General features: G+C 40.0%; 1 protein-coding gene across 3 annotated transcripts in view; it reads right to left on the bottom strand.

Moving 5' to 3' along the window:
* The window catches only part of LOC149175562 (calcineurin B-like protein 3), a 201,958-nt gene that overhangs the window by 54,800 nt on the left and 120,816 nt on the right, over positions 1–26,342 (bottom strand). For all 3 annotated transcript variants that reach the window (XM_089419710.1, XM_089419712.1, XM_089419711.1), the window contains one exon: positions 130–182. In XM_089419710.1, coding sequence (XP_089275836.1) covers positions 130–182 — 53 coding nt within the window. The remainder of the gene's footprint in view (positions 1–129; positions 183–26,342) is intronic.

Below are 26,342 nucleotides of genomic sequence, written 5' to 3'. Positions count from 1 at the left end.
GTTTGAATTTTCTGGAACTCATATAGCCATCCAATTGGAATGACTATAAAAAAGGGAGGAAGAAGAGGTATAAAAGCAATGGAGATCCATACCCCACAAAGATAATGTTTTAGGGACAAAAAACTATACCTCTTGTCTCCCAATATGGCCTTTCTGCTTTAGGTCATAAAGTTGGAAGGAAACTGCAATACACCACAACAAAAATCTTTAATATTTTTAAACTTAATACAACAAAGAAGGAATGAGTGTTGATTTTTCAAGAGGCTAAACATTTACATTCCAGAAAGGCTAACTGTTATAATCAAATTATGATACCATGTCAAGAACAATGTTTAAAAAACTGGAACCATACTCGGAACCAACTCAGGAGCAAACAAGATGAGAAATGGAAACTGGTCGAAACCAGTTTACTAAATAATACATTAAATATTATAAATTTAATAAAAATACATATTCATGTACATCAATGTAAATGCAAACCATTAGACACCAATTATGCGAAGTTTGCCAATGTATATACCATTTAAGGGTGAAATACGGAAAAAAATGCAGTGAGTGTGATACATATCCAATTGTAAATATGCAAAGTTTGCTCATGTATATACCATGTAAGGGTCAAATATCGCAAAATTCACTGAGTGTGACACATATCCAATTATAGTGGGGCTTATGTTTTCTTCACTATTTTTTGGTATTTTTTCCATACAGTTTCCACGGGTGTGCTTGGGCTCGTTCAGAACAAAACTGGTTGAACCAGCTGGTCTGACCAATTACTTACTGAACTGGTTGGTTCCAGTTCAAATTGGTCCAATTTTATTTAAACTAAAAAGAACACCAATCATAGCATGCTTGCATCAACTACAAAATGAATATAAAGAGGCATGGAATGCCCCAAGGGAACATGATGAGCGGCTATCACTGACAAAAGCAAGAGAGGGAAAGTTGCAGGGCATGTGGCATCCATAGACGCATTCATTGTTGCTCAATACGTGAGAATAAGGGTTGAGAAAGCAAGATGGCACCTAGCATTCTCATGCAAGTGTGTATAAAAGTTAGTTTTCTTCATTTTGGGAGGCTGTTTGCTCATTATTTGATTTTTCACCATCCTATTGGGACATCCCAATCTGCTGCATGAATGTCCACTTCAAGTTGAGTTGGTGTTGTTATCTCCTAGTGTTATGTAAAAAATAGTTAATTTTAGGTTTATTAATTAATTTAGGTTTAGTTAGGCGAAAGGGCACGATCATAAGATCATGCCCTTTCCCAAAGGGTGCCCATGGCGGTATATAAGCCAGGCAACCCAGTGTAAATCATCATCATCTATCTATTCATCAATTATTAATAAAGTATTTATTTATTTATATTCTGGGTATCCCAGCGTTTGTTGTTTCATCTGGTATCAGAGCATCGATTCTGCCACCTGCAACGCTGTTTAACCACCATTATTTTTTCCTCCACACTCGCCATTCTTCCGCCCTCACTCTGCCTACACCGTTAACCATAATCCGCTCTCCAATCCGCACTGCCAAGTCCGGTTACGGTTCACAAATTAATATATATAAAACGATCAACGTGCTGCCAGGTCCGGGTTCGACTTTTGGAACGGTTCCAATCCACAGTCTTCGGCTCACCGTCCGGTTCCAACTGCTACGACCTCCGGTTAAAAAGACGTGCTGCGTTACGAATTATTAAATCGAGTGCGGCTGTGTGTGACGGCAATATTCCATATATTTTTTTTTTTTTGAATCGTCAGGGGTTACGCCAGTCAGGGGTTACGCCAATAAAGACGTGACGGTTTAAAAATTAAATGACATATATATATATAAAAAAATTATAACGGACTGGGTTATATATATACGTTATATTTTAATTATATATATTATATATAATTTAATTAAAAAGTTATATAATTTATAACTTTAAATTATATATATATATATTTATAATAATTAATAATTATAAATTAATTATTATAATTTATAATTAAATAAATATATATTTATATTAATTAAATTAAATTATTAAGTTAATTTAATTTAAAATATATATTTATTAATTAATTAAATTAAATTATTAAATTAATTTAATTTAATTATTTAGAAAAAAAAAAAGGGGGAAAGGAAAATTTTTTTAGCTGGCAAATAAATACACGCCTCCGCACACCCGCTCAATGTCGACAATGACAATGGCGGATTTCCAGAAAAGGTTGTTGGATGCAGAGCAAAGGATAAATAACAACCACGACGAAGTCAGTAAGAGATTAAATGACGTCGAGAGCAAGCTTGGGGAGCAAGCAGACAAAATAAAAAATCTTGAAAATACGACAAATCGAATAGAGATAAAAATGGAAAGTCAACATGTCCAAACAGGAGTAAGCTTGAGAGAAATTTTAACAATGCTGAAAAGTCTGTGTAAAAAGTCGAATTGTACACCCGAAGAGCTATTGAAAGAAGGTGAAGAGAATCAAGAACACATCTCGCCAGAGTCAACTAAGTCCACAGATTCTCATGACAAGGATGAATCCCCAAAAAAATCAATGACACACCACCAAGAAGCAAGTAACACTGCCTTCACAAACAAGCAACTTTGGGATACCCTTACTAGTCAACACCCTCTTTTTGCTCAACCATTAACCACATACCAGAAGAGGGTAAAGGTTGAGATGCCTAAATTCGATGGGAACGAAAAAAACAATGTGGCATGGATAAATAAAGCAGAAGAATACTTTGAAATATATGACATCACTGACGATGACGAAAAGCTCAGACATGCATCCATGAAAATGGAGGGAGAAGCATATAACTGGTACATGTGGTGGAAAAAGACAACACACGTCATTAGCTGGAGGAGATTTAAAGATGCATTCTTCAAAAGATTCCAAGGTGTGAGGGAAGAAGAGTTCTTTTCAAAACTCATTAAATTACGACAAAAAGGGAGTGTGGATGAATACACTCAAGAATGGGAGACTTTAGTGACGCGAGTACCAGGGTTATCAGAATCTCGTCTAATTCAGTCATACATCTCGGGACTCAAAACCCATTTACAAGCAGAACTTGAGATGCATGATATTACATCTATAGAAGAAGCAAGACGAAAAGCAAAAACAGCCGAAAAGAAATCCGAACCAATATTTTGGTCAACAGTGGAAAAAGCTTATGCAAGACGAAGGATACCCCAGTATGTGGACTCAAATAATACAAGATATGTTCCACCACATCGTCGTGAAGATGAAAAATCTAATTTGGAAATTCAAAGGATAAAAGAGGGTAAATGTAAACGCTGTGGTGAGAAGTGGGACCCCAAACATAGATGTGCTAAAGGAAAAGAACCAAAGAACCTATATAATTGTGAAGCAACCAATGATTCAAACAGTGAAGATTATGACATAGAAGACACAGAAGACGCTCCAGAATTTTCACCAGAACTAGATGATGGAAGTATTCCACAAGTATCATTATCAGCTATGACAGGTATATCACAACCTCAGACTTTAAAGTTAAAAGGACACATAAAGAAGAACAACGTAGTGGTTCTCGTCGACTCTGGAAGCACACACAATTTTCTAGATGCAACCGTGGCAAAGAGACTCAATATATTTTCATTTCCCTTACCAAACATGAAAGTGATGATAGCTAACGGTAAGAAGATTGAAAAGGTGGGAAAATGCCATAAGGTTAAATTGCAGATTCAAGACTTCAGTTTAGAGTCTCCGTTTTTCACAGTACCGTTAGGAGGAGTAGATGTAGTCTTAGGTATCCAATGGCTACGAACTTTAGGTACTTATGCCGCCAACCATCAAGTACAATTTATAAAATTCAAATGGGGAGGTCAAAAGTACAAACTACATGGATTCCAAGCACCAGAAAATCATGCTGTATCATCATCTCAGATGATCAAGCTGAGTCGAAGAAGAGCACCTGCTTATGCAATACAATGTCACCAATTAGAAATGTTATCTGCAAATATGACCAGAGAAGAATCACCAGTGATTCAAGACCTAACTATGAAGATGCCGCCTAATACAGAAATTGAGCGTAGAACAGAGGTTAAAACAGAGTCAAACCCCATCAACATGAAGCCATGCCGATATCCACATCTCCAAAAAGCGGGAATTGAGAGATTAATCCAAGATCTTTTAAAGTGTGTGACCTTGATCATCTTGGAGTATCTGATCAAGTGGAAGGACTTACCCGAAGAAGACGCTTTCTGGGAGAATGAATCATTCTTCAACAACATCCGTCGTTACATATGCTTTGAGGACAAAGCATTCTTTCGAGAGGAAGGCAATGTTATGTAAAAAATAGTTAATTTTAGGTTTATTAATTAATTTAGGTTTAGTTAGGCGAAAGGGCACGATCATAAGATCATGCCCTTTCCCAAAGGGTGCCCATGGCGGTATATAAGCCAGGCAACCCAGTGTAAATCATCATCATCTATCTATTCATCAATTATTAATAAAGTATTTATTTATTTATATTCTGGGTATCCCAGCGTTTGTTGTTTCACCTAGAAACATATTGCTTCAAGAATAGGAGCTGGGGGATTGAATTATTGAGGAGAGACAGTCACATAGATTTTCTGATGAGTATTCCCCAGCTGAATCTTGGCCTAGTTATAGAAAGCAAAGTATACTATTATGCTTCCTTGGCCTGGTTAGAGCCTACCAGGATGATTTTGTATCAACAAATAGATCAGTGGATCCCTTATATGAAGTTGCCTGAGCAGAAATTTGTGTCTATGATAGAAATCCCAAAGCCTTTATCAGTTCATTACCTCAGCTTGCGGGTGGAAATCATACTAGGGTTGCCTGTTGTTGGGAGAAAAAAATTTCTCCAGTAGCCATTGCATGGATCCAGATATTCTCCAGATAAGTATTTAACTTTTGGGTTTAAGGTCAAATTTTCATGTCTGAATTTATCCATTTATCTCATATTTTCTAAGTCACAATGCATTTTGTAAGATCTACTATGAATACATGAATCTTGTTATATTGTATGCCCTAGAATGAAGGTTGGGCCCTGTTTGCCATTCAAACGATTATATTACAGCTTTGTGTTTTTTGTGGAAACTTTGTTGCCCCCATTGGGTGACACCACAATCATCCAAGACATTGTTCCACCATTTGAAGAAGTGCTCAACATGTTTTTACAAATCAAAATAAGAACAGACAAAAAAAAATCCACAAGAGTTCGCTAGTACACTGAGAGATCATGACTAAGGGGAAAGGAGAGGCAGCAACAGAGGTAACTACAACAACAAGAAGTTACAAATCAATGCAACATTAGCAAACCAAAAGAGTGTAACTATGTTGCCAGGAAACGTCAGTTCGGGGACGGGTACGGGTACGGGCACAGGTACGTCATTTTTTGAAACAGGGTGTGTGGGTTCGTCGGGGGTATATTATAATTTATAAATATTATATATAAATATTATATTTTATAAATTATAATATATATGAATTTGTATATTTTTCAACTTTAAACAAGAAAACTAAAATATTTATGATTTAAACTTTAAATATTTAAACATGCACATCATTGAACATTCAACATTCACAATGAAATTTCAAAATTTCTAGTTTGATATCAAGTGCAAATTGGAGTTTACATATTAATAAGAATCATGATATATGTCCATTGTCATACTACATTCAAAATTTGTCTTAAGGCATCTCCAAACAAAAACTAGGAAATTTTAAAATACTAAAATAAAAATAGCTAATAGTGAACAATGGCTTCCTCAAGCCATGTCATCAGCATCACTCAGATCTTCAGTTAGCATGCTCTCCAGGTAGGAATCACTCTCATCTTGAGGTTCTTGCTCATCCATAGCAATTGGAGGTAGCTCAATAAGGCCATTTGGTTGTATCTCCTTGTCCACACACATAACATCATCTATGTATTGGTCCCATCTCTTGAAAGGACCCTCCTTGTACCCAGGGTCTTTTCGAGATATGAGACAAAGTGTGCTATGAATGTACACTAAGTTCTCTGCCTTCTTTGAGCCCAACCTATTTCTCTTTACTGAATGGATAAAGGCATAAGTACTCAAATTCCTCTCACAAGACGAAGAACTAGCTACTTGGAATATTAAAGGAAGCCCATTAAATTAATTAAAAATTTTAAAAATAAAAACTAAATTGAACCCCAAAGAACCCTAAAGAACCTAATTTTGGGGTTCCAAGTACCCATCATCATGGTTCTCCGTACCCGTCAAAACAAAAAAATCCAAATTTTTTTAACGGAGAACCCGGTTCTTCATAGAAGAACCTGATTCTTATGGGTTCTTCTCATAAGCACCCGTACCCGAATCCGGTACTTGGGGACGAGAACCCGAGACAGGTTTGAGAACCCCACCCTCAGGTTCAGGAACCCGTGCAACATAGGATTGTAACTACTGTGGCAAGCATAATCATGCAAAAGAAAATGTTCTGTAAAGAAAAGAAGAAGCTATCCTAGAGGTATGACCAGCCATAGAAGCAACTTTGTTGAAAGTAATGGGCTAAGTCTGAGGCTGCTTCTTTTGTTATTTGCATGAACATTAGTTTGGCATGCACATTTTCTTGCTTGGTTAATGTTAAAACTTGGATACCAGAGCACAAGTGGTTCCCTAAGGCTTTGATCTTTGGCCTAGGGAAAAGTGTCCAAGTTTCTTTGTACTTTTCTCCTAAAGTGACTTTATAAGTGGTAAAGTCAATTTAATTTAAAAGTGACTTTATAAGTGGTAAGTTACATTCTAATTTAAAAGTGACTTTATTAAAGTCAATGAAGAATTAGAAAGTGAAAAAGTGACTATGGAAATAAAAGACTAAGTGGGTCTTTATTTAAGTGGGTGAGTTAAAAAATAGAGAGTGAGAATTAAATACACATTTATTCTCATCCCTAGATCTAAATGAATCTCAAGCATTACATCTTAGGGTAACCCAAAAGGTCATTTAAAGAGTAAAAGGAGAAGAGAAGAGAAAAAGATCAATTCATTTTTTCATGAGCATTTGAGAGAAAGAAAAGAGGGAGCAAGGAGAAAATTTCTTAGCAGTGTGGAAGTGAAGGAGAGCAGCAAGAAGACATTTCAGCAAATCTGGGCAGCAACATTTATTGGCATACATCCCAAGGCAAAACCGTACAGCAGGAGAAAGGCACAAAAATCGAGGAAGAGGGACAATAGCAAGAGCACAAATGTCAAGGCAAGTTTTGGGAACGATTTTCGAGGCATCCATACTGTTGAAATCCATACAGTGCGTACAGCAAGTTTCAGGCACGATTTTCGAGGCAAGCCGAACAGCATTTAATGTTGTTTTATTGTTGGAAAATTTTTATTTTGGCAATTTGCTGATTGGCACAATTTTCGAGGCAAAGTTCAATCACAGAAATCGAGATAAGTTGTAATTTGTGGTTGCTGGAATTTTTGCTTTATTTCAGTTTCTCTATAAAAGCATTTTCAGAAATAAAGAAGAGCTCTCAAACTGGTTTTCCCCAAGAGTTGTAGGGGGGGTTTTTCCAAGGTCACATTGACCAAAAATCACTATGTTATTTTCTCTGTGTGGCTGTCATAATTTTGTTGTGTTTTATTTCTGCAATTTCTAAATTTGTGTTTTCAGAAAATATTGTCATTTCCAGATTTTAGAATTTTTATCATGCTTCGATTTAAAACTAAATGTGCATGGAGTGATGAGGAACACTGATAACCAAAGTGGGGGTTGAAATTTTTTCATGGTATCAGAGCTTGGTTGGCTGAAAAGTGCAGTTTGGGACAACAAAGTGAAAATTATAGCAAGTTGATTTTTACACAAAAAACAGAAACCTTTACCACAGATTTGAAAATTTCAGTTTGGTAGGACAGTGAAACATGTCTTTGGGTTTGGTAGGACCAGAGCGCTAATGTAGTGCCTCCGGAGGCTGACGCAAGCCAAGCCAGAGTGACGTTGGGCTAATGTTGGGCCAGAGAGAGGCTAACGTTGGGGTTTCGTGGGGCAGATTGGAGCTATGGCGCTGCCGGAGTGTTTATCCGGGGTTTCAGCTGGAATATCTGCTTCCGAGTAGAGAGGTGCTACTGCCGAGATTTTTCTCTGTTGGGTGAGCCAAATTTGGCACCCAAATTGTATTCTGAAACTGCACTGTTTTTCCCGCATTGGGTTTTTTCCGGGGACATTAGTCCAAAAACAACGGTGTCACTTGTGTGTTGTTTATGTTTCCTTCAATTGATGATCTATAATGTGTTGAGCGTGTACTTGTATTTATTTCCAGTATTTACATGGTAAATAACTTGTTAATTAACGGAACAAGTAGGTAGGAATAAATCAGAAAGTACATGAAGGGTTTCTAACAGATTAGACTTAGAAATTCCAACATGGTATCAGAGCGTCGTTGCAAAACACAGGAGAACTTAGAACATCAGCCGAGCAAGAGCAGCAACAGCAGAAAACAATTGTCCCGGGTGACAAAAGTTGTTCCTAACAGAGTAGAAGCAAGGAAGGGGTGACGCGTCATCAAGATTGAGCCCAGTAGAGGTTGCGCAGAGGCTGAGGGAGGCAAAGACAAGCTCACGTAGAGCCACGCAGAGGCCAGGAAGGCTAACGCAGTTGGCTGAGGAAGCTAATTCGTTGGTGTCGGGATTGCGCAGAGCCTAGGAGCTCTAACCTTCAGTTTGTTAGGGTTTAGGAGGTTGTGGGTAAGTTGCAGAGTGGAGCTGATGGGGTACTGTAGTCAGAACAATATCTAACAGGGAAAGGCCAAGGAGGAGGGAATTGCTGCGAGGCGGATTTTTAGCCAAGGAATCTAGATCAGTGTTGTTGTTGCACAGGCGATCGAAGAGGGGCAACTTGATGTTGGCAAAAGGATTTCCAAGTGGGAAATCGGGACTCAGAGGGAGTCCAGAAGAGAACTTCCTAATGAGAAGTAGAGAGACTCAGTAAGAGTTGAACCAAGAACTTCCAGACAGAAAGTGGAGAGACTCAGCAGGAGTCGAACCGAGAACTTCCAGATGGGGAGTAGAGAGACTGAGCAAGAATCAAACCGAGAACTTCCAGACGGGAAGTGGAGAGACTCAGCAGGAGTTGAACAAAGAACTTCCAAACAAGAAGTAGACTCAGCAGGAGTCGAACAAAGAACTTCCAGGCAAGAAGCAGAGAGACCCGGAGGAGTCAACAAGAAGAGAAGAGAGATGGCCATGAATGAGTTGAGGGATCAGGACAGGTTGGATGAGGCATCCAACTTTGTCATCTGGAAGGCCAAGATCCTTTCTATTCTTTGTGCCATGAGTGCACACACACCACTTGAGCGGAAGTGGGGAGACATCGAGTTGTAGTCAGGCAGACTACAGGCGATGAGGGGCAGGATCCTAGAGGTACCCAGCCTCTTGGATTAGACCTTATTACGGGAGCCCCGAAGAGGAGTAGTAGTACTGGCAATGTCAGTAGAGACGGATGCGGATGGAGCAACAGAGGGAGCTACAGTGCAGGATTCCCAGGACATCGTCAGGCTAGCAAGCTGCAACAATGCAAGAGGCATGGGAGTGTTGCACCAGTGCAGGATGGCACAGAGAGGTGTGTAACGGTGTGAGATGCATGGAGTTGTTGCAGCAGTGCAGAGATCAGAGAGGGAGCACTTGTCAGTGACAGAGGGAGCTTCAGCGTTAGGAGTGTTTCTAGCCTGACGGAGATGTTAGAGTTAGGAGATCAATTACCTATTTATCAGTAACTGGTTTGCAGTGCAGCAGTTAGTAGTGGTAGTGCTATGGACAGCACGATGCAGCATGATGAGATGGGTTGTAGTGTAGATGCAGCAGTGACAGTGGCAAGGCCATGGGCAGCAGCACAGATGCAGAGGGAGTTGCAGTACGGATGCAGCAATGGTAGTGGCAGGGCCATGGGTAGCAGTACAGGATGCAGCAGTGCAGATGATGGGCAGCAGGCCTAGCATCAGCATAGGGACCGATGCCGAATGTTCAGGGTGATACTCAGTGAGGAGTATTACTAGAGCACAATCCTTGCTAAGAGGGAGTGTTGATTTAGGGTAGCATCGGGTGTGCTCTAGCCACAAAAATTGGTGGAGAGGCTAAGGCACATGAGATCTCCAATACCCAGAAAGGGTTTGGGCAGATTCTAAACATTTTGGAAGATACTAAAATAATTAATATTTTTAATGGAGTCCCTAAGTCTAAACTTAGGCAAAATACAATATTAATGTGAATTAATATAAAACTGTGTTAGAATGGTCCAAAAGTCATGGATCAAGCCAGATCTAATCTTAGTCATTGATTAGGGACTTAATCTCGGTCATTGATTTGTCAACGAGAAAAGTATAAGAGGAGGTTTGAGGGTCACTTGGAGAACACACCAAGAGATCAAGATTTCGACTTTCTAGGACTAGGTTTGCTGAGAAAGTTGAGAGAGTGATCAAAGTTGCAGCTGAGGGACAGTGAATACAGAAGCAGAGAGGTAGAGATAGCACCGGGAGGATCAGCGCAGTAGCCGGAGAGAGGGACGCAAAAGCAGCTAAGGGTTCACGCAGAGCCAACTAGGGCTCATGCAGAGCCAGCTAGGAGCTGCGCAGTGCCTCAAAGGGCCAGCGTGGGTGACGCAGAAGGCCAGAGGGCTGACGCAGTGCCTCCAAAGGCTGACACATGCCAAGCCAGAGTGGCGTTGGGCTAACGCTGGGCCAAAGAGAGGCTGACGTTGGAATTTCGTGGGGCAGATTGGAGCTATGGAGTTGTCGAAGTGTTTATCCGGGATTTCAGCTGAAATATCTGCTTCCGAGTAGAGAGTTGCTACTGCCGAGATTTTTCTCTGTTGGGTGAGCCAGATTTGGCACCTGAATTGTATTCTGAAACTACTTAATAAATCAAACCCTCAGATAGCTGCACTGGTTTTCCCGCATTGGGTTTTTTCCAGGGACATTAGTCCAAAAACAACGGTGTCACTTGTGTGCTCGTTTCTGTTTCCTTCAGTTGATGATCTGTAATGTGTTGAGCATGTAATTGTATTTATTTCCAATATTTACATGATAAATAACTTGTTAATTAACAAAACAAATAGGTAGGAATAAATCAGAAAGTACATGAAGGGTTTCTAACGGTTTAGACTTAGAATTTCCAACAAAGAGTTGAAGACAAGTTGGATGGGAAAAACAACTACAGTGCATGGAAGGAGTGAATCCAAAGCATCTTTGAGTGATCTGAAATGGGGACCTAAAGGCTTCTTGTCAACTTACAAGAACCGCTGCCACTCCAAAGGTTAACAATTTTCCAAGATCTAGCTTATGATTGATAATTTGCGGAATTAAAAGAACTTAAAGTAGGTGTATGTCTTTGTTTGACTTTAACTGTTAAGTGCTTTAAGTTGATTTGCTTAAACTGAAATAAAACACATAACAGTAAAACAAAGTAGCAAATAAGCAAACCACATAAGGCAACAATATAATATGGAGTTCGCCCTGATATCTTGGGCTACGTCTCCTTAAGCTCTAATCAACTTGATTAGGCTCTTTGGGATTATGGCTTGAATTCTTTTACAAGTCTTTGACTCAACTCCATAGGTTTACAACTGGACCAATGGGCTTAGAATGCCATCTTTATCCCTGGCTATTTCGCTCTCTGGCTCTCGACTCTCAACTCTCGACTCTTGGCTCTCGACTCTCGACTCTTGGCTCTCGGCTCTAACTCTCGGCTCTTCGCTCTCGGCTCTGGCTCTCGACTCTCGGCTCTGGCTCTCGGTTCTAGCTCTCGATTCTTGGCACTCTGAGGAATCACCCCTTTGCCATCGCCCCCAACCTCTGGTGGCTTCTCTGATTTCTCAAGCTCTCTGTGTTATCTCTCGGCCTTTGCAAATCCCCTGTTAACTGTGTTCTCTGTGCTTTTTGTAACACATCAGTTACATTCCACCTCCATCATTAAAGACCGACTGTTTCATTGCAAGAAGCAGTTTTCCATTGAAATGAACCGGCGGGCACGGACAACCCGGTCGTTGGGCCTTCCTCCTGTAGCAATATAACTGAAAAACACAGGCGAAACTCACGAAAACACATCATGAGCCTTTAAGCCGGAACTCAAATAACATTTAATCGCCCCTATAATCCTTTCGAGTTCGTAAAACAGCTCGTTCATCGTCCACCGTCTGATCAGTGATCGATAATCAACCACTGACAATCATTTCGGGTGGCCCATTTGCACGGAGATTACCCGCCCGAAAAAGCGGTTTTCTCTCTCCTGCGACGTGCTACGTGTCGGCTAGTGTATGGAATCAGGTGAAGCCCTTCCAATACCACTTACCGCCTAAAGCCCGCCCGAAATACCGTTTACTACCCTCCTTCCGGAACTCAAAATACATACAATAGCAACTATAAACCCGTCGGGTCTGTCCTGTCACCACAAATCACAACCGCACAGGCAAGAGGTCCAAGTCCATGGACTTAACACAACAGCGATGCGATATTCCCCGTTAAATCTCCACCATCCGATCGAGCTCACGATCCAACGGTCAGGATGTGATCGCATCATCGCTCATCACACTATCGCAAGTCGCTTGTCACATGTATAAATGGCCCTTTGTATTTGTTGCGATCCCAATCGCCGATCCGACTCACTGCCATCGCAAGTCGCTCTGTCTGGGGCTCCGATATCGCGTGAAGGCCTACCTCCAATACGATATGTCGAAGGTCACAATCGGGGAGTCCTTCCATCTCCGCTTAAGTCCTCCCTTTAACCTCTTCCGATGTGATTTCCCTTAAAGAGTCTTTTAGTTCATTTTTATAAGAAATTGCCTCCTTTTCTAAGGATAATGGGCAATCTTCTTTTTACACTAACTCCTTCATCCGGAGTCCGTCTTGGTCCATTCAAATTGTGTTAGATTCAGAATGAAGAGATCTACGCAATGTGACTATTTCCAAGAGCATCCTTTGACTTTCATTTTCCTCTGTGAGGAATATTTTTAGACTTAGAAGTCTATACTAGATCCATTTTGGATCACGCCTTCCCACTAAAAATCTTTTGGACTCCAAAAGACTGATATACTGATCTGAACAGTAACTGAGAGTACGTCACCCTCTTCTTTCAGCCTCCATACACTTGCCTTGCATAGTGCCTCTGAACCAAAGCCTTTGAACACTTTCCTTCCTGGATGTGTTGGTCCTCCTGGGAAGAACTGTCTTCCTCCTTGACTTCATGCAGAACTCCTGCTGAGAAGGTCACAGAAGGTAGTTTGAACTTCTCTTCCTTGATCATTGATCCAAGGTGGCTCAAACAAATGTGAAGTTACATCTTCTTCACAAAAATTTACATTTGTATCTGTTTGACATATTGTCAACAACAACAAAATTACAGACAACAACTGGATGGCCTAAACTCTTGCTTCATCAAAAGAAACAGATTTCACATCTTGTGAACACCTCCATGTCTTTACATCTACATACAAATGATTGACTAGATAACAAGCCAACAAAACATGCCTTTAAAACAATTGACCCTTCAAGTCAAGCATGTAGAAAAAGAACTGTAGGATTCTTTTTTCAAAGATGAAACACTTCATCATTATCTCCATCTTGGAGACCAAATCAACTTTTTCCAAGTCAATATTACATTACATGCATGTTTAAAAACAAAGCAATCAACCCTTCAAGTTAATTACACATACATGTTCAAATACAAGGAAATCATCAACATCCCTGTGGTCATGCATATCATGCTTATGCATGCATTTCATCTTTCAACTTTCGCTTAAGTACACTGTACTTTCGAAGCTGAAATGAATATAATGTTGCAGCAATAAAGTGAGTCTCCTACTCAACTTTTCCATTCACCTTCTTGGTAGAATCCTGCAACTTGCATCTCATTAACAAAGAAATGCAAATAGATGTGATACATTTCTTTTCACATCAAAAGATATGCAACTTTAATTAGATAAGAATTCTAACCATTTCTTACCAATCCATTTCAAAGGTCCTTCCTTTGTCTGCACATCAACAGCAACATGTCAATCATCTTTAAACACATCATTCATGGAATCTTTCTTTCCATTCCTGCCATTCTTTCTTTCCACAATCTTCAAGTTTTGTGGAAACATTGTTGGATTCAGAATCCAACATTTTGCAGCAATATGTCCTTGCTTATGGCAGTAAGTGCAACACGTGCATCTTCTTAACAGCATGATTTTCCTTGTCCAATGGACCTTTGGCTCTTTGCTTCTTTTCCTTCAAAAGTTTCCTGTATGTGGCCATTCTCTTCCAACATCTAGAAACACTATGGTTATCCAACCCACAAAAGGAACATGCAATTCTTTTCCCATGCTTATATGGAAATTTATCATGCTTAACATAATCAAAAGGAATATGGTTAAAATCAGATTTATACCTTTCTCTTTCACCTTTATTGCCTTCATGAGGAGGTGAATCAAATGAAGAAGTGGCTCCCTTTGGAATACCATCAATCTTTTCAAGGCTTTCAGAGTTTCCACAACTCTCTTGTTCAAGTGTATGCTTATGAAAACCTTCTTCCTGAAGGTGATGTTTCAAGCTACTACATTCCCCATGAATACAATCTTTACACTTTTGAGGTAGAAGACCTAGAATGAAACTCCTTCTTGGAACTATTTCAATTGTCTTCATGGCAGCTTTGGAACTTTCTCCATAAGATTGTCCATAGACAAGACCCAAATAATTAGGCCTTTCCTCAACCATTATTGGTTCAACAATACCCTGTGCATATTTGCCTAATCCCTTTCCTTCATAGCCCATTTTGGACATTAACTTGGACCCTATGCCTCCGGTATGTTTTTCAAAAGAACCAATATAAACATTCTTAGAGGAAATTGAAGACAAACTGGAATTATTTACCTCTTCTTCAAGTTGATACTTGACTAAGGCTTCTTTGGCAACAAGGAGCTGTGTCTCCAACTCACGCACCCTTTCTAGGTTCATATTTGCAATATTAAGTTGTCTCTCCATTTCCTGTAATTTGTCAGAAAGCAACTGTTTCTCTTCCTTCATGGAATTCAACTGCTCTCAAAGTTCGGTGCTCTTCCTTCCATCCTCATACATTTCTCTCACCATATCCATCATGATGAACAAGTTTTGCTTCATGTCTTCATCAAAGAATCTTGTGAAGAAAGAAGAATTTGAGGACTCGCTTGTAGAAGTTGTCATTATCAAAATGAACAAAAAAACTTCAAACAAGATTAACAAAGAGCTTCTTCAAGCAACCTTTTGCATCTAACCTCTTGTGATTCAAGGATTGCTTTGAGGTCCTTTAGGATAAAAAGAATGCCTTCAACCCTTCTTCATTCTTGTCCTCTCCTGAACTTAGCTATCAATAGCTTTCCCTTCACCTCTGCAAACTCAAACAACAGTCAGTTTACAAACAATCAAACAATCAATCCTTGATTGTTTAAACACCTATCAAGTCAACCAAGCATATAGATTGCTCTGTCAATCAAGCATCGTGATACCACCTGCTTCATGATACAACCTGTGCTGGTATAACTTACTCTGATATAACAGCGCTCTAATATAACCTTCTTTGAAGGTGGGGTTAATCAACATGATGCTCTGATACCACCTGATCTGAAATGGGGACCTAAAGGCTTCTTGTCAACTTACAAGAACCTCTCCCACTCCAAAGCTTAACAATTTTCCAAGATCTAACTTATGATTGATAATTTGCGGAATTAAAAGAACTTGAAGTAGGTGTATGTCTTTATTTGCCTTTAACTGTTAAGTGCTTTAAGTTGATTTTCTTAAACTGAAATAAAACACATAACAGTAAAACAGTGTAGCAAATAAGCAAACCACATAAGGCAACAATATAATATGGAGTTCACCCTAATATCTTGGGCTACGTCGCCTTGAACTCTAATCAACTCGATTAGGCTCTTTGGGATTATGGCTTGAATTCTTTTACAAGTCTTTAACTCAACTCCATAGGTTTACAACTGAACCAATGGGCTAAGAATGCCATCTTTATCCCTGGCTATTTGGCTCTCTAGCTCTTGGCTCTCAGCTCTTGGCTCTCGACTCTCGGCTCTTGGCTTTCGGCTCTGACTCTCAGCTCTCGACTCCCGCCTCTGGCTCTCGGTTCTTGGCATTGGCTCCGGCTCCGGCTCTCAGCTCTGACTCTCGACTCTTGGCTCTCGGCGCTCTGAGGAATCACCCCTTTGCCATCGCCCCCAACCTCTGGTGGCTTCTCTGGCTTTCTCAAGCTCTCTGTTTTATCTCTCGGCCTCTGCAAATCCCCTGTTAACAGTGTTCTCTGTGCTTTCTGTAACACATCAGTTACAATCTACCTCCATCATTGAAGATCGACTGTTTCATTACAAAAAGCAGTTTTCCATTGAAATGAACCAATAGGCACGGGCAACCCGGTCGTTTGGCCTTCCTCTTGCCATTAATCACGAAATAACAATATAACGGAAATACACAGGCGAAACTCATGAAAACACATCATGAGCCTTTAAGCCGGAACTCAAATAACATTCAATCGCCCCTATAATCAACGACTGATGATCATTTCGGGTGGCCCACTTGCATGGAGATTACCCGCCCGAAAAAACGATTTTCTCTCTCCTATGGCGTGCTACGTGTCGGCTGGTGTATGGAATCGGGTGAAGCCCTTCCAATACCACTTACCGCCTGAAGCTCGCCTGAAATATCGTTTACTGCCCTCCTTCCAGAACTCAAAATATATACAATCGCACCTATAAACCCGTCGGGTCCGTGCTGTCACCACAAATCGCAATCACACAAGCGGGAGGTCCAAGTCCATGGACTTAACACAACAGCGATGCGATATTCCCCGTTAAATCTCCACCGTCCGATCGAGCTCGCAATCCAACGGTCAGGATGCGATCGCGTCATCGCTCATCGCACTATCGCAAGTCGCTTGTTGCATGTATAAACGGCCCTTTGTATTTGTTTCGATCCCGATTGTCGATCGTTGATCCGACTCACCGCCATCGCAAGTCGCTCTGTCCGGGGCTCCGATATCATGTGAAGGCCTACCTCTGATGCGATATGTCGAAGGTCGCAATCGGGGAGTCCTTCCATCTCCGCTTAAGTCCTCCCTTTAACCTCTTTCGATGCGATTTCCCTTAAAGAGCCTTTTAGTTCATTTTTATAAGAAATTGCCTCCTTTTCTAAGGATAATGGGCAATCTTCTTTTTACACTAACTCCTTCATCCAGAGTCCGTTTTGGTCCATTCAAATTGTGTTAGATTCAGAATGAGGAGATCTACGCAATGTGACTATTTCTAAGAGCATCCTTTGACTTTCATTTTCCTTTGTGAGGAATATTTTTAGACTTAGAAGTCTATACTAGATCCATTTTGGATCGTTGAGAAAGCAGAAATTTGGGGCATTATGGTAAATACCACACAGAACCCAGTAGCAGTACCTGCTGACCCTGTACAGTTAGCAGAGTTTGACAAAAAGAATGTTAAGGCAAAAAGATTGATTCTGGAAGGAGTCAAAGATCATGTCATTCCTCATGTGAGAGGAAAGACTTATGCACATGAGATGTGCATAGCCTTGACTAATCTTTACTAGAGCTCAAATGAAAACATAAAAATGGTCCTAAAGGAAAAACTGAAGGCCATTAAAATGGAAAAGACTGACAGTGCTACAGCATACCTCACAAAGATCACTTCAGTGAGAGATGAGTTGGTAGTCGTAGGTGAGATCATTGCACCCACTGAGTTAGTGAGGATAGCTTTGAATGGTCTAGATAGGACCGATAGCACATCTAGCAATTCAGAGTTGTGTGAGATTTGGCACCACAAGATGGGGCACATGTATCATGGGGCCTTGAGTACATTGCAGGAGATCACCACTGGTGTGCCAGATTTCAGTTCTGATCACCTTGATGTATGCAGAGGATGTGCTATGGGGAATTTTGCCAAATCCCCTTTTCCTATCGATGACAACAAAGCGACCAGGATCCTTGACTTGGTTCATACCGATGTGAGTGGTCGAATGTCACATGTATCCTTGAGTGGCTATGAGTACTATGTTTTATTCATTGATGACCACTCCAAGAAGACCTGGATTTATTTCTTGAAGACCAAGAGTGAGGTCTTCAAGCAGTTTCAAGAGTTCAAAGCTCTTGTAGAGACCCAGACAGGTAGGAAGATCAAGGTCCTTAAGTCAGACTATGGAGGGGAGTATACCCTTGGTGAGTTTGTTGATTTTTGTGCTGAGGCAGGCATTAGGAGGGAGTTCATAGTTCCTTACAACCCCCAGCAGAATGGGGTTGCGGAGAGGAAGAACAAATCCATTGTAGGGGCTGCCAAAGCCATGCTTCATGATCAGGGGTTACCTTTATTTTGTGGGCAAAGGCCTGCAACACTGTTGTGTACTTGCAGTATAGGAGTCCACATCGTACCTTGGGGAATGTGACTCCAAAGGAGGCTTTTTCTAGGAAGAAGCCTGATGTTGGGCACTTTCGTATCTTTCGGGTGCCTTACATATTCCTATGTCACGAGGTCACGAGAGTTAGAGTATCCAGAGTCACCAGACCCTCAGGAGCACCTGAGTCAGTCACAGGGATCCAGTGGTCAGGGATCAAGAGGTACATCGATTACAGTGTCAAGTCCATCAGTGAGCAGTGGCTCTCAGAATCAGGTGGGTGGTTCTTCGGGCAATCCACAAAGCAATTCACAGGGTAGTCCACTAATGGACAGTTCATACGGTACTTTAGCATCTACAGGCACAGATTCAGGCATGAGGTCAATTGGCAGGTCTTCAGGAGTTGAGGCTTCTGATGATGATGAGGATTCTTTCACTTCGGTGGGAGAAGTATGCTCAAGGAGCAGGACGCCCAAGTGCCTTCAAGATACCTTGCGCGAGGCCACATCAGTCGCTGAGCCAAAGAGACAAGTTAGAGAGAGTAAACCACCTGAGCGGTTTTGTAGTTACTTGGCATTGGTAACAAGCATTGTTGACTCTGAGCCTTCTAGTTATGAGGAGGCAGCCAGCCAGCAGCTATGGAGAGAGGCCATGATGGAGGAGTATTCTTCTATTATGAAGAATGATGTTTGGGAGGTAGTGTCGAGGGTGAAGATAAATCAGTTGTTACTTCCAGATGGCTCTAGAAGATAAAGCATGTTGCAGATGGCAGCATCGAGAAGTTCAAGGCTCGATTTGTGGCGAGAGGGTTCTCACAGGTAGAGCGAGTTGACTATGAGGAGACCTTCGCTCTCGTAGCTCGATATACATCTATTCGCTCCATTATATCGATTGCAACAAAGATGGATTGGAAGATCCACCAGATGGGTGTTAAGACTGCAATTCTCAATGGCTTCATTCAGGACGAGGTTTATATTGAGCAGTCGCATGGCTTTGAGGTGCATGGGAAGGAGTCCCATGTATGCAGATTGAAAAAATCACTTTATGGCCTGAAGCAAGCTCCTAGAGCTTAGTACTCGAGGATTGATACATACTTGCAGCAGTGGGGTTTCACAAAGAGTGAGGCTGATCTGAACCTATACTTCATTGTGGTGGGTGAGGAGCCTCTCATTCTGGTGTTGCATGTTGATGACTTGATCATCACTGGAGCAGAGAGACTCATTGAGGGCTACGAGAGAGATCTTCCTTCAGAGTTTGAGATGAAGGATATCAGCTTGATGCATTATTTTTTGGGATTGGAGGTGTGGCAGGAGGAGGGACATTTCTTCCTAGGACAAGGGAAGTACATTGTGGATATTCTTAGCAGATTCACATGGAGGACTACAAACCCATGTCTACACCTATGATCACTAACTAGAAGAAGCTTCACGCTTCTGATTCCGAGTTGGTGGATCCTACTCTATACAGAGAGCTGATTGGTAAATTGATGTATTTGATCAACACTCCACCAGATATATGTTTTGCATTTAACACTATGAGTCAGTTCATGTGTGAGCCTAAGAGAGTGCACTGGATGGCTAAAAAACACATTCTTCGTTACTTGTAGGAGATTGTGGATTTTGGTCTGGATTATAGACAGGTTGATGGAGTGCGATTGGCAAGGTAAACGGATTCAGATTGGGCAGGTTGTGCTTCAGATAGGAAAAGTACTTCCAAGTGTTGTTTTGAGTTGGGTTCGGCAGTTGTGTCATGGATCAGCCAGAAACAACAGTTAGTTGCATTGAGCTCAGCTGAGGCAGAGTATATGGCTGCTAGTTTGGCTAGTTGTGAGCCCATATGGCTTCGCAACATGTTGTTTGGTCTATTTGGTCAAGCATTGAGACCTTCAGTAATTCACTAATGATAATCAAAGTTGCATAAAACTCACAGAGAATCCAGTTTTTCATGACAGGTCAAAGCATATTGAGATCAAGTATCACTTCATTAGAGACTATGCAAAAGCGAGTTGTCATGCTTGAGCACATTTCCACAAATGAACAGGTAGCAGACATTTTCACCAAAGCCTTACCACGAGGCAAGTATGTCTACTTCAGAGACAAGATGAGAGTGGTGAGAAACACTTTCCTCGGTAAGAGGGAGTGTTAAAATTTGGGTACCAGAGGACAAGTGGTTCCCTAAGGCTTTGATCTTTGGCTTAGGGAAAAGTGTCCAAATTTATTTGTACTTTTCTCCTAAAGTAAGTTTATAAGTGGTAAAGTCAATTTAATTTAAAAGTGACTTTATAAGTGGTAAAGTTACATTCTAATTTAAAAGTGGCTTTATTAAAGTCAATGAAGAAGCAGAAAGTGAAAAAGTTGACTATGGAAATAAAAGGCTAAGTGGGCCCTTCTTTAAGTGGGTGAGTTAAAAAATAGAAAGTAAGAATTAAATGCACATTTATTCTCATCCCTAGATCTAAATGAATCTCAGCCATTAGATCTTAGGGTAACGCAAAAGGTCATTTAGAGAGTAAAAGGAGAAGAGAAGAGAAAAAAATCAATTCATTCTTTCATCAAAATTTGAGAGAAAGAGAAGAGAGAGCAAGGAGAAAATCTCTGAGCAGTGAGGAAGTGAAGCAGCAGCGAGAAGACATTTCAGCAAATCTAAGTAGCATCATTTATTGGCACACATCCCACAGAAATCGAGGAAGAGGGACAGTAGCAAGTGCACGAATTTCGAGGCAGGTTTTTGGCACAAATTTCAAGGTAGGTTTTTGGCACGATTTTCGAAGCAATCATATCACTGAAATCCGTACAGTTCGTACACCAAGTTTCAGGCACGATTTTCGAGGCAAGTCATACAACATTTAATGTTGTTTTATTGCTGGAAAAATTATGTTTTGGCAGTTTGCTGATTGGCACGATTTTCGAGGCAGAGTTCAAGCACAGAAATCGAGATAAGTTGTAATTTGTGGTTGCTGGAATTTTTACTGTGTATTTCAATTTCTCTGTAAAACCATTTCAGAAATAAAGAGGAGCTCTCAAACTGATTTTCCCCAAGAGTTGTAGGGGGGCTTTTCTAGAGTCACATTGACCAAAAATCATTGTGTTTTTTTTGTGTGGCCGTCATAATTTTGTTGTGTTTTATTTCAGCAATTTCAGCGGTTGTGAAATCTCTAAATTTGTGTTTTCAGAAAATATTGTCACTTCCATATTTTAGAATTTTTATCATGCTTGGATTTAAAACTAAATGCATGGAGTGATAAGGAAAACTGATAACCAGAGTGGGGGTTGAAATTTCTTCAATTAAGTTTGCTACCAAAAGGTGGAAATTGCCATGAACACAGATATTGAGGATACCCAGGTGTGGGCCACTTTACATTTTTAATTTATAAATTAACATTAACTAAAAAATTCCTTTGATCATTTTTGCAAGTACAAATGTTAAAATTTCAATTAAGAAATTTCTACCCATGACTGTCATGGTCTTGTCATTTTTGAGTATTGAACATGTTATTCTTAATCAATTGTGTTTTTCAAGTCATAATATCATGACCAATATTCATATGTTTTAACCTAAGTCACATGACACGAGGACAAAAAATACGAGTATCTGACACATGACACAACAACCCCCTAAAATATGACACAAAGGACACATTATATATTACATATTAAAAAACATAATATATATTAATAAATATAACAAAATTAGTGAATTACACATAATATATGAAATATATAAGACATTTACATGATGATGATACAAATCCAATCATACAACTAATGTATATAATGAAAATAGCTCTAAGTGCAATCCATATTTGAACCAAAAATACATCAATAAAGTGTTATGAATAAAATATTAATTAAATAAATATTATTAAAAAATGATAACAATAAAACTCATTAATTAATTATTTAGTAACACCATTAGTTATGAAAAGTCAAAGTTCAAACGATCTGACCATTCACCTTCGTGACCGGTCAATTCCTCTAGGCAAACCGCCATGAAGGTTTCTAATCATCAATTCAGTTTTTCAATAAAAATACATATTTACAAGAATTTATACACTCACATACAACTATCTCTACAATTGTGTTTTTGTCTCTAGCAGTGGTATCAGAGCAATTGTTCCTCAAGCCTCCAAACACAATTCCCTCTATTGCTACTCACTGTTTCGTTGTTGACATTGTCATAACTCTGTCTGTTCGTGCTCCACGTTGTATTCCAAGCCACTACGTTGTCATCGTCCACCCTATCACCCATGTCGGCTCTCTCAAGGATCCTGTCCCTTCTCACTTGAAAATCTTCTATATAAATCCCATAGGGTTGACCTCAAAAGGCAATTCAATTTGAGATTTTTGTATGGCTCGCACTGGTACAGAGGTTCACCGATTTGAGGCTCTTAGATCTGTATGGTTCGCACAAGCCCTATCACACCTGTTTTTGGGTCTTTGTTGGTATCGCATTAGACTTATTGTATTACACTAGGCTCATAGCAGAGTATGGACATAGAATTCTTTGATGGCATCGCACAGTAGCATGGTTTCTCTATACCTCGCACCAATGGCTACTGTATGATAGTTGCATTAATCTTCACATTCTGGAATCACACCCCGGTCCTAAATGATCACGCATAATGGTTGGCATCGTGTATAACCTCAGTCTTGTCATCGCATATAATTACAGTCTTGCATCACATACAATTACAATCTTGGCAACCACATGTTTTGGAATCGCATAAATGTTTCTCGCACAGTGGTATGGTCTTTCCATACATGGCATTGGATGACATCGCACAATATGGTTTGGTCTCTCTACATCGCATCATATGTCTCACTTCTAGTAGCCGCATGTCTTGGCATCGCATAAATGTTTCTCCCACAGTGGTATGATCTTTGCAACCGCATGGTATGACTCTCGTATCACTGTGTATGATAGGACATTCACACTACAGTCTTGGCATCGAATAAATGTTTCAGTTCTTGGCTCTTCGCATGGAATATATACTACAGTTTTGGCATCACATGTATTTCATGTTTATAAGGATCGCATATTTGTGGTCATAGTACTGTCATATTCGTGGTTCATTGTATTGACATCATATTGTATTCATTTTTTATTGCATTGTATCTCAGTGAGCATTGTATTCATTTATGTTGGCATCGTAGTATATGGATCTTCGTTGGTATTGATTTATGTTGGCAGAGGCATGGCTCATGTGTACATGGCTCAACAGTGATCATAAGTATACATATATAGCACTTTTGCAGCATTGGCAACATATGTGTGTATATATATACAAGTATATGCAGGGAATTCATGGCATTTTAGTCCAGTACATGCATGGCATTTCAGTTCAGTTTTCGCAAAGCACTCATGGCTTCATTGGCATCACAAAATGTATGATGATAGAGGGCACTATGCCTCATTGTATGATCACATGCATTCTGTAGCAGTGGCATCTATGAGAAAGCTTAATATTCGCAGAAATATGATAGTGCTGGTATAGCCTAACATATTGATTTGCCACTATGTACAACTCGTATGGCAGTATGGTTTGTCTTGACACTTTGGTTGTATGGTTAGTTTTGGCAATGAGACTTGTTCATAAACGTAGTTGTGAACAAGTCATGATACTTGTCCCTTGTACCTCTCTGTTGAACTATTAATGACAATATACTAGAAGAAGATGAATTTGGAAGGGTTTTCCCCTTTGTGGGGTTTTGCCCTGGTCTCTGACCAATCCTAGTGTCTATATGTGTGTGTGCTTTCCTTCTAATGTTCCTTTTATTTCCTCTGCATTGTTAAGATGTTGTTCTTTCTATATAATTGCATATGTTGCTAATAATGTTATGGGGTGAATGAATATGTAAAAGATGAAAAGTATCTAAATGCAATTATCAAAGCAAGGAAAAATTCAGCCCTTAGAAAATTTAACATGGTATCAGAGCCAAGATGAAGAAAAGTCTGGATATCACCCCTATGAAGACATTGTTGATGGAAGCAAGTAAAGATGGCAAAGACCTAAAAGAATAATAGGGTTTAAAGGAAACCCTAGGCACCCTTGTTAGGGTTTGGTGGATAACATAAGATTAGGGTTTGGAAGAAACCCTGAAGTATGGCTTGGAGATGTTGAAGGCCTAAAGTCTTGAAACCCTAATTCTCGATTCTCTCTAGGAGATACGATTTTGTACATGACTGCATTTCTTTTGAAGACCTTTGGTGACAAATTCAAGAGGGAGCTTATCTCTTCCCCCAAGTACTCACCCTTGTTGGAATCAATTAAGAGTAGATGGAAGAGACCTAAAAGAAGGCTAGGGATTGAAGGAAACCCTAGGGAAATCTGATCTTTCAGACTAGGTCACGTCTTTGAGAGATGGCATGTATTGTTTTGTGTTGAGTAAGAAGCCATTGAGCTAGGGTGTAGCAAAAACCCTTGGAGTAACCCTTGAAGTAAGGCCTGTAATGAGATGGAATCAGGGAGCGGCCCTTGAACTATTTATATATACCTGTGTCAAACTCAGAGAACCCGAGCTGAGGGTATAATCCAGATTAGTACTTTGATGAGTAGGTCTTGGTTGCTAGTGAGATAAGAAGTTCAAGTTGGATTCCTTCTAAAGAGTGAAGTTGACATATGTCCCTTGAAGGCGGGAGCTAAAGGGAGCAGATGGCTTCCTGCATTCTACATAAAATATAAGTGCGTTCAAGTTATTTATTTCATTACACTGCTCTTATTTAAGATTTACCATTCTTAAATTATTGTCCATTCTTCCTGCATAAAATATTTGATTTGTGCATTAACCTCTTTTGAATGAGCATGTGATCAATGAGATTCTGAGGATCATGCCTCTTCAACCTAATTACTAGCTTAACTAACTATTATTTACGAGGATCAGTCATCGCATTTTGGCATCGCACCTCGGTCCTAAATGGTCATGCAATATTGTTGGCATCGCATATAACCTTAGTATTGGCATCGCATATAATTACAGTCTTGCATAGCATATAATTATAATCTTGGCAACCGCATGTCACAACATCGCATAAATATTTCTCACACAGTGGTATGGTCTTTCTATACATGGCATTGGATGACATCGCACAGTATGGTATGGTCTCTCTACATCACATCGCATGTCTCACTTCTGGCAACCGCATGTCTTGGCATCACATAAATGTTTCTCGCATAGCGGTATGATCTTTGCAACCGTATGGTATGACTCTCGCATCACTGTGTATGATATGGCATTCGCACTACAGTCTTGGCATCGAATAAATGTTTCAAATCTTGACTCTTGGCATTGGATATATACTATAGTTTTGGCATCACATGTATTTCATGTTTATATGGATCACATCTCAATGGTCACAGCACTGCCATATGCATCATTCATCCAGTTGGCATCATATTGTATTCATTTTTTATTGCATCGTATCTCAGTTAGCAATGTATTCATTTATGTTGGCATCGTAGTATATGGATCTTTGTTGGTATTTATTGATTTCTGTTGGCAGAGGCATGGCTCATGTGTACATGGCTCAGCAGTGATCATAAGTATACATATATAGCACTTCTATAGCATTGGCAACATGTGTGTGTGTGTGTGTATATATATATAAGTATGTGCAGGGGATTCATGGCATTTTAGTCTAGTACATGCATGGCATTTCAGTACAGTATTCGCAAAGCACTCATGGCTTCACTAGCATCATAGTATGTATGATGATAGAAGGTATTATTCCTCATTGCACGATCACATGCATTCTATAGCAATGGAATCTATGAGAAACCCTACTATCCGCCGAAATCTGACAGTGCAAGTATAGCCCAACATATTGATTTAGCACTATGTACAACTTGTATAGCAGTATGGTTAATCTTGACACTTTTGTTTTATGGTTAGTTTTGGCAATGAGACTTGTTCAAAAATGTAGTTGTGAAAAAGTCATGATACTTGTCCTTTGTACCTCTCTGTTGAACTATCAATGACAATCTAATAGAAGATGAATTTGGAAGGGTTCCCCCCCCCCCCA

The sequence above is a fragment of the Pinus tabuliformis genome, chromosome 4_1, assembly GCF_031772625.1.
Source record: "Pinus tabuliformis cultivar Carrire ecotype Pingquan chromosome 4_1, CPIR1, whole genome shotgun sequence".
In the NCBI taxonomy this organism is placed as follows: Eukaryota; Viridiplantae; Streptophyta; class Pinopsida; order Pinales; family Pinaceae; genus Pinus; species Pinus tabuliformis.
Note: the sequence above shows the minus strand (reverse complement) of the source record. Positions and strands in the feature narration are given on the sequence as shown.